Here is a 13,184-nt window from a genome sequence, read left to right on the forward strand (position 1 = left end):
ACTGAGGACAGAATTATAAGTAATACCTCTTTTCCTTTTTATAAAGATTTTATTTTTATAGATATGAACAGAACAGAAAAAAATTAAAAACTGTATAAAAGAAACTGTTATGACTATATCAGAAGACAAAGAAAAGAAAGACTATACATATAATATAATACACAGTTATATAATAAGCAATAGGCAATATGTGATGATAGCAGTTATGAACAGTAACTAGTGATGCAATAATGACCATTTAATAATGATGATAATGATTATCATAGCATAAATCATAAGATAGTCTATAACAGTGGTGGCGAACCTTTGGCACTCCAGATGTTATGGACTACAATTCCCATCAGCCAATTGGCCATGCTGGCAGGGGCTGATGGGAATTGTAGTCCATAACATCTGGATTGCCAAAGGTTTGCCACCACGGGCCTATAAATATTAAATAAACCCAATAGAGATGTGAAACGATATTGTATGATGAATTATAACAAAACTAGCAGAAAAACCCATTCTACAAACAAATACAGTGGGTTCTAGAAAACTGGGGGCCAATTCCTCCTGCATTTCTTCCCCCCTTGACCCCACATCACCAGTTTCCTCCTTGTTCTCCTATTCCCAGACGTTTGCATTGGCATGCAAAAGTTAATGGCAGCCACCAATCCCTCCATCCTTTCCTCCCTACTCAGCCTCATGTCACCAGCTCCCTCTTCCTGGATGCCTACTCCTCTTTCCAGATGCCTATATCACCACACAACAGTTAACGGCACACAGGAAGTAGCTGATGCCTACATCTGCTCCTCAGGCAACTGCAGACAGTACAGTGACTATAATTATTCAGCAGGGGGCGGGAGGGTGAGTAACCACCACATTCCACTGTTTTGTTTGTGTTGTTTTTTACTTGTTCTTTGTAAGCCCCACCTCAAATGGTGTGTGCATAGTGATTGGCTGGAAGTAAGTCATGCATGGCAATTGGCTGAACGTGAGTCATCGCTACCATGGCTAGTCTTTCATATACCGTGTTTCCCCGAATATAAGACAGTGTCTTATATTAATTTTTGCTCCCAAAGATGTGCTATGTCTTATTTTCAGGGGATGTCTTATTTTTCCTGTGTTCTGTTTGTCGGGCATGCTTCCAAACAAAAACTTTGCTATGTCTTACTTTCGGGGGATGCCTTATATTTTGCACTTCAGCAAAACCTCTACTATGTCTTATTTTTCGGGGATGTCTTATATTAGGGGAAACAGGGTAATAGGAAGCAGACCAGCTGATGGGGAAGAGCAATCCATGTGCCCAGCACTATGACCTCACTTCTGGGTTTCTGGAGGAGTGTCAAGGCCAGCTCTCCGCCTCCAGCACCTCATCTGACAGTGAGGGGACCTTCCATGGCTTCCAGAATGATTCCAGACTCTCGCGCTCTGCCTTCAGCCCTTTGCCACAGAGCAGAGCCACATGTTATGGCTTTGAAAGTTATGCCCACTCTTGCACCCTGTCCTTAACTTCTCCACTGACAGCAGGGAAACATTCCTTGACTTTAAAAGTGTGGCAGAGATGGAGCCAGATGACAGCAGCAGCAGCCTGGAGGAAGAAAAAGTGACAACTGTCAGTAGGGAAGCATCGGGCCATTTAGATCCGCCAATGGGAGACTAGCCAGCCATGCAAGCGCACCAACTTGACCAGGAAGCATCACCTGGCAATTACAGCTGTGAGCCAGGACCATCCTGTGATCCTGCCCTTTCTCAGAGAGCATACTGCCAGCACCCAGAGCAAGCCTCCCTCCACCCCGCCATCTCCATTGGAATGATGCCCCCCCAGCTCCACTCCAAACTGGCCAAGCACCGAAAGGTAGCTAGATCATCGGTCCATCAGTTGTAAGTGGCTCAGAGAATTGGTTCCAAAGAACAAGGCAAGATGATGCAATCCAATCCCCCAACCAATAAATAAGAGGCTGAAAACAGCTACCTCTCCATAGAAGGCAATGTGTCACCTCATCTAGCTGCTGCTTTGACCCAGACCTGCATCCTGCTACTGAACCCCTGCCTATTTGGCTGTTTGTCTCCAGACCAGCCCTGGAATTCCCTTCTGGACTTTGCTGTACTGTTTGCCAGTGACCCTTGACCTGGGACTGTGCCTTGATTACCGCTTCTGCCTTGACTACTGCTCCTGCCAGTTTTGGAACTGTGCTCACTCCACTGTGCCTAAACTCTGGACTGTTCCTGACTCTCGTGGGGGTTTCATGCCACTGTTGCTCGACCAGCAGCCAGATCTTGACAAGTAAACTACTAAAGCTGTCCCAGCACAAAGTGGCTCTTCCAGGCAAACCTGGAAGTGATGTCATCATGCCAGGCATATGGATCACCACCCACAGCACTGCTCCCATGAGACTCTCATCAATTGCCAAGAGGGACCTGGCAGCCCTTAACTATTATGAGAGCTACTGTTATTTTTTAAACATCATAAAACATGCAGTATTTTACAGCATAAGTACTTGCTCCCCAGGCAAAAAAAAAAGAAGAAAAGAAAAGATGGGATTTGTTTTTGCCTTTGTTTCTTTCTGCCCCCTCTGTCAGAATACTTTCTCCATAGCATTGTTGAAGTACTCTCTTCAACTGTCTTCTGGAACTCATAGTCATCACTGGATTATGTTTTGAATACATACTGTAGATCACTTAATATACATTGGTTTGCCCTGATTATTCAATTAATACCCCGAGTAAGACGATGCAATCTTACTTATGAGCAAGGCAAGAATACAACTGTGTTAACTGTCATTTGGATGCAATGATGATTATTTGCTTTGAAATGGAGTCCATTTCCAAAAGGAGTTTGAGCAGCGCTGCTTAACAGAGAATTGGGAATAAAGAATACAAGTGTTGTACTGTACTAAATTTTTTTAAAATAATGTATTAGGAGAAAATGTATCATTTAAAATAACAGCTTTTTAAAACAAAAAGGATATTAGTTGTGTCACTTAATATTTTTCATTTGCTGTGAGAAAAATGGCCCACTGAATTCCAAAAGCTTAACAATATCACCAACAAAGGGCAGAAATTCTTAGCCTTTAAGGGTGAGCCATTTCATGAGAAAATCAAAAACTTTTCGAATAAGACACTAAATAGTCCAGGGTGGCTTCTGCCAGGAACAGATGGTATCCTGGCAGTCATTTGGTAAAAGGATCTACTCAAGTATTTGGCAGATGGACATGGGGGAAAGTGAAGAAAACATGGGGGAGGGGAGACAAATGCATTTTCTCCTTAAATAAGCTCAAGGTTGGGATTTCAGATTTATATCCATTTGTTCCTTCTGATGTAATTATAAAACTGAAATAAAGATAATATTCTCTTTGCAAACAATATTTAGTTTTCAAGTCCTTTGATGAACCTCTTATTTCAGATTTCCCATGTACATGAATTTCACACAGATTTCATTTTTGTCATTTGTTTTGATTCATTTCCTGATTTATTTACTCATTTATTTCCTATCACAGACATTCTGTGATTTTTTGCTACTAAGAGGATGAATCAGTCAAGATCTGTTAGTTGTCTGTGTGTGGTATATCTGTGGATTTTTTTCTTCTGCAAAATCCTATGAGTATTTTGCTTGTTTTGCATGTTCTTGCAAACATTTCTGTCAAATGCTGTGGAAATGCCTGGGACTGTACCTGGAATTTCCTGTGTACAAAGCAAGTGCTTTGCAATGTAGGGGCAAAGACTTCTCAATTTCCTGGTGGGGAGGCATGAGGCTGAACCAGGTCGGGGACCATACTTAGTAATCTACATTAAATTATTTCAGTATGAAATTATTTTATATTTCCCAAAACCATGTGCCATCAACAATCGTGTGGCTTTAAAAATACATTCTTTTCACCCATAACAGTGTGAATTTCAGCTAAAGAATGTGGAATCTATAAGAGAGGACAGATGTAATGAGCTCCTTCACTGTGACAGAGTAAATATTTATTTTGTGTAAGAAAGAAAATACTTCCTCCCCTTTCTTTTTTTCCTCACAACTACCTTGTAAGATAAATTAGGCTGCAAGTATGAGACTGGCCGGCCCAAAGTCACACAACAGGCCCCTTCCGCACACGCAAAATAATGCGTTTTCAAACCACTTTCACAATTGTTTGCATGTGGTTTTTGCCATTCTGCACAGCTTCAAAGAGCACTGAAAGCAGTTTGAAAGTGCATTATTCTGCATGTGCGGAATGAGCCATAGTGAGCTTCATGGCTAAGTAGGAATTGGAATTCTGGTGTCCCCAGTCTTAGACTGACATGCTAAAACTATAGTGCTAAAGTAATGGAGTCAGTATGAATCTCCAAATACATCTCAGAATCCAGAGGAAATACTGGCTTCTCACACACCTGAAAATCATGTCTAGTTTGGCCCTACAGCTGTAACCCTACAGTACTTTGAAGGGCATAAGCCCATTGAATAAAATGGAATTTACTGCCAAGTAGACTTGATTAGGATTGTCCCCTAGGAATGCCAAAAGCCTTTATAGGCCAAGTACCCTAACACTCTTGTTTATTTTATATTTTTCTTTTAATGGTCTTATTAAATAAATAAAATAAACATAAATTTGTTGTTAGAATATCTAACAGTACCTGATTCTAAAGCAACTTACCAGTCAGGGACATTTATTGTATGCTTTGTGTCGTACATATTAAAATGAGACAAAGGTTTTTTGGTATTAGAGTTCAGCCATTTTGTCTTTTATCTTGTGGTTTGATAAGATTGATTTTCAGTATGACAGATATAGAAGGTTTATTATTTTCATTTGCTGTACTATTTTTTTATTTTGCCATCTCCCTATTCTCTCTGGCTAGAAAAGAGAACCTTGAAAATGTTCAAGAGAGTATTTCTTTGTGTTCTCCCTTTTTGTATGTAAGGTATATGCGTAGACTGCAAACATCATAGACTATTATTCTCTGCTATTAGGGGCTCAAGATCTGGATCGTATCCGTTTATCCACGTACAGAACTGCATGCAAGCTTAGATTTGTACAGAAGAAATGTAACTGTAAGTATGCCAGTGATTACTTTGCACATACCATCATTAGTTTACCTATGTACGTTGTGTGGCTTCCCCTGTTGAAATGCAAATGGAAATTTATTTTAATGCACATTCAGGGGATGCTAGTAAGAACACCTGTCTCTCCAGAACAGCGTGATATTCCACTTTTGCTAATTACACTTAATAGTTTAAATGCTGAAATATTAACATGCAGATTGGGATTGGAAAGAGTGTAGCTTTCTTATCACACTTTCTAAGAAGTTTTATTCCATAAAATAAAGAGGCACATCTTTCTAGTTTACTTTCCATCACTTTTTAGATTTTATCATTTTACTTCTAAGATTATCTTGTACAGGTGGATGTTATTATATGAATTTGCATTTGTGATACGTTAATGGTTGTCTTCAAAATTTCTACTATCAGAATGGTAAACAATTAGAAGTTTTTTATCTGCAAATAACATGTTATATAAACAGTCCCTAATAAAGCTACATCTGAATTTGCCAGCAGAATTTATGGTGGATCATTGTATTTATACGAATTGTATAATTTCTATTGTTAGGGCTATGGGAGCCTACCCACTGTTCTCCTGGGGTCCCATTTCTATGGTTAAAAGATACAAAGTTTCCATTCCAAAGGAAAAACTGAAGAGTAAACAGAAGGCAAAATCACTTCATCTGAAATACTCTCTGCTCATTTTTTTTCTCTTGCTTAGCATTCCAATCCTATAAATACATGCAACAACTCTTAGTAATTTTATGCTATTATAATCATAATGGGATCCTATATATGGCAAATTTGTCCCCTCTGTCTTGCTGTGATGTGTTTAAGAGCAATCCTGTTATTACAGGTTTCATTTTTATATCAGGTATAGAAGCTGTCTGTATAGTGGACAAAATGCATTTTGTATCATGAACATGTGAGTTATTTCTAGTTCAATCTTTCTGCAGGCATATCTCCTCTGCATATAGTGCTTTTCTATATAGTGTTATCCAGTAAAGCTTTACTTATTTGTCTAATTATGCCTAATTGCATTTGCCTAAGGTGACCAGATTTAAACATTGGTAAAGTGGGACACCATTGACCGGGCTTTACAAAAAAATTTGGTCTATATGGAGCAAATATAGGGTTGCCATAAACTTGAAGACACTTGGCTGCACATAATGCACACAAAGATCAAATCAAACCTGAATCCTTTCTAGCAGCTAAAAATGACCAAGCTGAAGCTATTGACTTTGGCCATATCATGAAAAGACGAGACTCAGTGGAAAAGACAATAATACTAGGAAAGGCAGAAGGCAACAGGAGAAGAAGACCCAGCATGAAGAAGAGAAGAAGAAGAAGAGTTTGGATTTATATCCCCCCTTTCTCTCCTGCAGGAGACTCAAAGGGGCTTACACCTTCCTGTTCTTCCCCTCACAACAAAACACCCTGTGAGGTAGGTGGGGCTGAGAGAGCTCCAAGAAGCTGTGACTAGCTCCAAGGTCACCCAGCTGGCGTGGAGTGCACAGGCTAATCTGAATTCCCAGATAAGCCTCCACAGCTCAGGACGGCAGAGCTGGGAATCAAACCCGTTCCTCCAGATCAGAGTGGTTGCAGCTTGATGAGATGAATTAACTCTAAAAAAGGAAGCCAGGATCTCCCTCTCTTTCCCCTCCACCTCAAAGAGGGAGGAAACAGCGCCAGTGACATGCCTGGTGCACTGGGGCCTGGCCAGGCAGGAGCCCCAAGCAGCAGCCCCCTTAGCCTCAACCTCTTGCTTGTGCTTGGGGCAGCTGCCCACCTCCCTTGAGCCTTGTCGGAAGACAGGAATAGGAAAACCATGGACTGTATTCCAGGAAGGGATTCTGTTTTGAGCATCATCACATATCTAATCTAGTCACAACAGAGTTCATCCCGGCTGGGTTTAAGGGATTACCTGCTCTCCAGAACGCCTCCCTTTTAACCAGGGAGGTAAAAATAATGCACCCTCTTGGACCCCTTAAACAGGGAAAGTGGGGGAGAGCAGGGACAGCAGTGAAGGTCGGCATGTGGAAGGAAGGAGTAAGAGCAGAGAGAAAGCTGGTGAGAGAGATGGAGAGAGAGCTGCCCTGGGAGCCAGAACAAACGGGGAGGCTTCAGGGGCATAACGAGGCAAACTGCAGCCCTGGGCAAAACCAGAGTTGGATGCCCCCCCCCCCCAGTTTCCAAGCCCCTGCCTTCTAGCCAGTGTGGTGTATTTACATTATTTAGAGTCAACTTTTCTTATTGGGACTGAAGGAGGATTACACAGGGCAAGTAAAAGGGTGGGATATCCAAAAAGAGTGCAATATGATAAACATTTTGTCCAATGGCCATTACGCCAGTGGAATAAGCAATGCACAGTTGATAAATCTCACATTTGGGAACAAAATTTCACATTAGATTAGACAGATCGGAGAGTTTTAAACTGCTTGTATAAAATGTTATGCACACCAATCATTACTGTTAACAGCTGAACTAGTGGTAAAAGTATAAAGGTGCATAGTGCTAAAAGTAGGGAACTTCAACATTTGAAACCATGGTACTTTGGAAAACTCAATGAAATGAAATCAGTAGACCATGCAAATGAAGCTCTGCAATTTAAGAATTTGACTAAACAACTAGCTAAAAAAGACTGATTAAATACAGCAAATTCTACAGTTTCAACAAAATTCTTCCTTATTAAAAATGTTGCTACCTGAAAATGTTACTGTCTGAATGCATGATACTTAGAGAGACCAAGCATTATCACTCCTGGCTGCTCTCAGCTTGATTATAGTCTTAAAATGGCTATACTCTCAAATGCTCCCTAACATTTTGCCCCTTTTCTATTTCTCTCACACAAACACACACATTAAAATGATGCACTTCGGGAATGAGGCAGCCTATAAATCTAATAAATAAATAAATAAATTTCTTGCTGCAGAACATAGACAAATCTAGGTTAGAGAGGTTTTCATGCCCTGCTGTCGACCTTATGAAATATACATAACCCCCATGCAAGCTTTGTATTTAACAGAAGTAATTGTGTTGTGGGGATGGAAACTATTCACTTGCCTCCATAAAGACAACTGATATGCAGCCATAATTACCAAATAACTGCCAATTCTCAGATTTAGCACAGCAGATGTATACACCTTCCATCCAACTTTCTGCCCTCCTTGTCTACAAGTGCTGCAGGATGCTGATCCCTGGCTCTCCACTGCATCTCCTCAATCACAAGTGAGGATGGTGGATGGGTAGCAACAAATTCACAGTTATCAGCCTTTACGGTGTAAAATTTTGTTACTTTTCTGACACTGCTGGCACAGGAACTGGACATATCTCCTGCAGCATCTCCACAAAGCTTTCCAACACTGGAATAGCCACCACCCCAGCTCTTGAACAAAGGTGACACAAATTTTTGCCATTTGGCTTATGAGTGGCAGTGGAGACATCTATTTCCAACACTCTAACCATCTTCAGCATTTGCCCAGTGGCTAGCAGAGTCCCAGCAGTGCTATAAAAACATCAAAAGAGCCCTACTGGATCAGACCCCAGACCCATTTAATCCAGCATTCTGCCTAGGAAGCCCATGAGTAGGGACACTAGCTGTGTTAAGGAAGAAAAACATACTGTGGGAAGGGAGGGAGGGAGGACACATTGTGGGACCAGGATGGAAGGAAGGAACAGACACAAAGTAAAATGGAAGACATACAGACAGAGGAAGAATGGAAGACATACAGGAATTACAGTAGCCCAGCCCATTAAAATATTAACTCAGATGGCCAAGGGCTTGGGGGAGGAGGCTTTTGCTCGATGGGGTGGGCAGGGAGGATCCCCAAAAATTGAAAGGGCGCAAAAAAAATCCCAGCCCCAGTCTGTTTGCGGGTCTTGGTGCTGTGGTCTCACCTGGCAGCCTCCCAGGAAAAATGCTCCTTTACTTTTTTCATGTTACCTTTCTTTCTGCTGCAAGTTTGTCAGCTGCCTCTGTGCCGCTTCCCCCACCCAGGCTGCTGACATTAAGGGGGGGGGCATTAAAGTCCAGGCCTCCAAAACGAGCCAGCACCATTGAAGCTGGCAAGCCCCCCGCCCCCGTGAACTCACCCAAGACCTGCCGAGAAAAACAAAGGGGGAACAAAGAGGGGCTTCTCATCAGAGGCATATTTATGGGGGAAGGAGGGCATGATGTAAGAGTAAGACACATTCCCTATCCTCCCTGCCACGCCGCCCATCTGACCCTGGCAACCGGTGCTGTTCTGGAACTCTCTCAGGCAGTCTGGAGTCCTCTTCACAGCCACTACCAGCTGCTTCTTCCACCTGGCCAGCTTTGCTTTCTCTTCAGCCTCCCTCCGATAATGTAAGTGGGGGCGGAGCCAAGGGACGGAGGCTTAGAGAGGCCACACAAGTGAAGCAGCAGCAGGTTGGGAAGTGGGTGAAGCAGCAGCAGGTCAGCAGCAACCCACGGAACTTGGCTTCAGTGGGTGGGGGCGGGGCGGGGCCCCTGCTCATGCCCCCACGTGACAGGAATTCTCCGGCTTGGCAGCTTCATTTCGGCTCAACTGGTGTTACGCTTATGGGAGGCTTGCATGGCTGAGAAGGGGAGGAGCAAGCCAGCCAAGCACCGCAGGAAGAGGAGGCAATGAGCGTGGAGACTGCAATGGGGGGAGTCAATTTAACAACCGAACTGAAAGAAAATTAGCTAGCCACCCATCCATTCGCCCCCACCCCACCCCCATCTGCCCAGGCTAGCGAGACAGCCGAGGAGAGCCGGGGAAAGGGCGGGAAACTGAACGCCCCAGAAGGCAGTGCGGCAGCCTTTGGAAAAAATCGGGACTTTTTAAAGAGGCGGTGGGAGGCGGGAGAAATGATTGGAAATCGGGACGGTCCCGCCAAATGCGGGACTAATGGTCACCATACATTTGCCCAAATTTATTCTTTGCTTTCCTTTTCCACAGTTATGTTTTAGATTGTAAACTCTTTGAGAACAGGTGCCTGACTTTTTAAATTTTGTTTCAATTGGAATGCTATGTAGGCTCCACATACACAGACTGTGTTGCACAAGTAAACAAATAATAAAATCCTTCCTTTATTGTCAATCTATTGCCTTTCCTGCACAGCACAAACAAAACATCCTGAGGAATGTGGGGGGAGGCATTTTGCGGAGAAACTTCATACAGGCCGTTTCCGCATGGGCCAAAAACAGCGGCCTGGGGGCGGTAAAAACGCCACCCCCAGGCCGCCGTTATGGCGGGCGCTGTTGAAACGCAGCAAGCGCCGACCTGGCTTCTCCCTCTTCCCTCAGAGGCTGACCTCAGGCCGCCCTAAAAAACAACCCTTTAAAGGGTTGTTTTGAGAGAACAGCGTCTTCCGGCGGCTGATGCTTGAACAGCACCCGCCCGGGAACCATGTTTCCCCGCCCTTTCCCACTCACCTTGTCCCGTATGCGGCCTGCGGCCTCAAACCCTCCCTCACTGTCCTCCGACCCCTGGAGGTCGGAGGGCAGCGTGGGCGGGGCTTCGGAGGCCAGCAGGCCGACGACGGGGACAAGGTGAGTGGGAAAGGGAAGGGGGCAGAGGCGGCTCCATGCAGCCTTCCTCCCCCACGCCGGCAGAATTCTTGCCGGCGTGGGGGCGCCTGGGGGGCCATGCGGAAACGGCCACAGTTTTTCCCAGATGTCTTCAGGACATTTTATTTCTGCTCAACTGGATTTTTTGTGAAAACACTAAACTAGTGATTCTTTTTTACCAAGTTGGCTTAAAATTGTCTCCTGCTTGCTGTGTGGAGCTATCTCAGGAGATGACTTATTTCTCCTGCCCAATCAAAAAAGCTCAGTTTGGTTTTCTCCCACAAGGCATTTTCTGCTGCTTGAAACCTCCATTGCACCTGCCATTTGCTAAAGTTGCCCAGGACGTTTCTTCTGCATTCATCGTGCCCATGCTTCTTTTTAGCTCACAAAGTACATGGTTCTACTCAGCTCTTCCTGCCAATTCTGGTGATATATAGTTTGCCTTTTTAACATTTTCGATGAGCAGTCTTCGAAGACCCAAACAAATGATATGAGAATGAGCTGCGATTCTCCTACCATTTATTCATGTCTTCAAAGACAGCTCATTGAAAAAAATTTAAAATGGAAAAAAATATATTGCCAGAATTGGCAGGAAGAGCAGAGTTGAACCATGTACTTTTTAAGCTAAAAAAAAAAAAGCATGGGCATGATGCATGCAGAGGAAATGTCCCGGGCAACTTTAGCAAATGGCAAGCGCAACAGAGGTTTCAAGCAGCTGGAAATGGCTGGTGGGAGAAAACAAAAGGGAGAACCTTTTTAATTGTCTGGGAGTAATAAGCCACTCTCTCTTCAGACACTTTATTTTTTTTTGCCCTCATCAGACAAAAAATGAGGAGATGGGTTTTTTAAGATGTCTCCAGGACATCTCATTTTGGTTTGACAGAAAGGGTCTATGTCCTTGTATAAAAACAACCAGAGGGCAGAACACCCACAATGACTGGTTCTGGTGGGTTTTCCGGAAAACCCACCAAAACCAGTTGAATCCGGCCGTGAAAGCCTTTGACCCACAATGACTGTTTGAACTTATTTGTGTATCTCACCTTTGCAGAGGGAAGCAGATAGATGTCATTTGTGCTTATGAAAACACATGTTGGAGCTTTCGCAGAGAAAAATGAGAATTCCCTGTCCTGCTTTAGAGCTGAGATAGTGTAAACATGCATATAATGATGAGCGAATTGTCTCCAAAATAGGGAGGCCAAAGTGCCAGCTGTACCAGCTGGAATCACAATATGCTTGCCAGAATTCAGGAATTCCTGAAACACACAGATCACAACCATCCCCTCTCCCCCCCCCCCCAACTGAAATTACTTGATTTACTTAACTAGCTTTTCATGTTTTATTTTTTGGAGATATACAAAAATAAGATATAAAAAATGCAAATGAACCATCATCTTCACACACATTGGCTTTCTGTGGGCCTCAGTAGCGGCAGCAGCAGCAGCACCACTACCACCACCAGAATATTACAACAGAAAGTAATCAAAACTCCATTATACAATTAAATATTACTGTACAGCTGAAAAATTACTGCCATCCTTGGTGGCTTTTTCTCCAAGCATTGTGTGATACTTCTGTGATGCTGGCAGTAGAAAAAGCAAAGGCTGCTGATTTCCCTGGATCAGAATAAACAGTTGGCAGTTGAAAGCCATGAATTTAGAGTCAGGCTGATGATTCTAATGTGGGGTTTAATTAGAGCAGACAAACCGGGAGTTCATATCCCTGATGGCTTTTAATTTGGCACCTTGGGGGTTTCAGTGTTTTGTTTTTCACTTTTGTTTTCTTTTGAATGGTAGACAGTTTGCTGTGTCTCGTCTGTGGTACAATACAGCTGTTTTGATGGGGACAGAGTTATGCTACCAATGACTGGGATGGTGACCTTGTTAACTTACATGCCTGCCCCCAACTCTAAGCTTTCTCTTCCTCATACTTCAGTTCAGATAGTGAGGCCTCAGAGTCATGAAGGCTATTCAGATTCAGCTTCTTGCATGCCTCTGGGCCACTTTCTCTTCTGGCTGTCGCTTTACATTAGGCTTATGTCCTACCCTGTTTAACACACAATATTTTCACATCTGAAAATTAAATGCAAGTGTTGTTAAAGACATACTGATTTAGATGTTTTTAAACACATCACAGTCTGGGCCAGCTTTACATCAGAGGCTATTCTACCAGCAACCAGCAACAAAACTAGGCAGTCTGTGGATTAAAGTGACATTTCAATGGCTCTGTGGACCTTGCTGCTTAAACTTGTTCCATCTTTAGTCCCTGCAATCACTTGCAGTCCTTTCAAAAAGTGATGTTATTCAACTTTTACTGCTAGTAAAAAGTTACAGTTGAAGTAAAGGAGCCCAAACTGAGCTGTAAAACATGGCTGGAACATTTACACGTCTAGAGACTTACTTAAAAAAAAAAGCTAGAGAGCCTGTTACACATATTTTATAGCATTCTTGCTATAATAATATTCAATTGTGATTTTAAAAATCTCAAAAGCCCACCACTCCCCAGTAATAGAGAGAAGAAGAAGCCATCACAGGATCTATTGAAAGAATAACTGCAGTATAAGCTAGAAAATATTTTTCCCATCTAATTGGCAGCCATTCAAGTGTTACTAAAATCTTCCCCAAACTTCCCAGC

General features: G+C 43.0%; 1 protein-coding gene across 28 annotated transcripts in view; it reads left to right on the forward strand.

The window, feature by feature from the left end:
* The window catches only part of DTNA (dystrobrevin alpha), a 233,861-nt gene that overhangs the window by 126,467 nt on the left and 94,210 nt on the right, over positions 1-13,184 (forward strand). For 18 of the 28 annotated variants that reach the window (XM_048507242.1, XM_048507244.1, XM_048507245.1 and 15 more), the window contains one exon: positions 4,931-5,011. In XM_048507242.1, coding sequence (XP_048363199.1) covers positions 4,931-5,011 — 81 coding nt within the window. Of the gene's footprint in view, positions 1-2,171; positions 2,477-4,930; positions 5,012-13,184 lie in introns of those variants that run through there. The other 10 variants (XM_048507231.1, XM_048507233.1, XM_048507232.1 and 7 more) reach the window with 5 other exon arrangements.

This window comes from Sphaerodactylus townsendi, linkage group LG09, assembly GCF_021028975.2.
Source record: "Sphaerodactylus townsendi isolate TG3544 linkage group LG09, MPM_Stown_v2.3, whole genome shotgun sequence".
Taxonomy (NCBI): domain Eukaryota; kingdom Metazoa; phylum Chordata; class Lepidosauria; order Squamata; family Sphaerodactylidae; genus Sphaerodactylus; species Sphaerodactylus townsendi.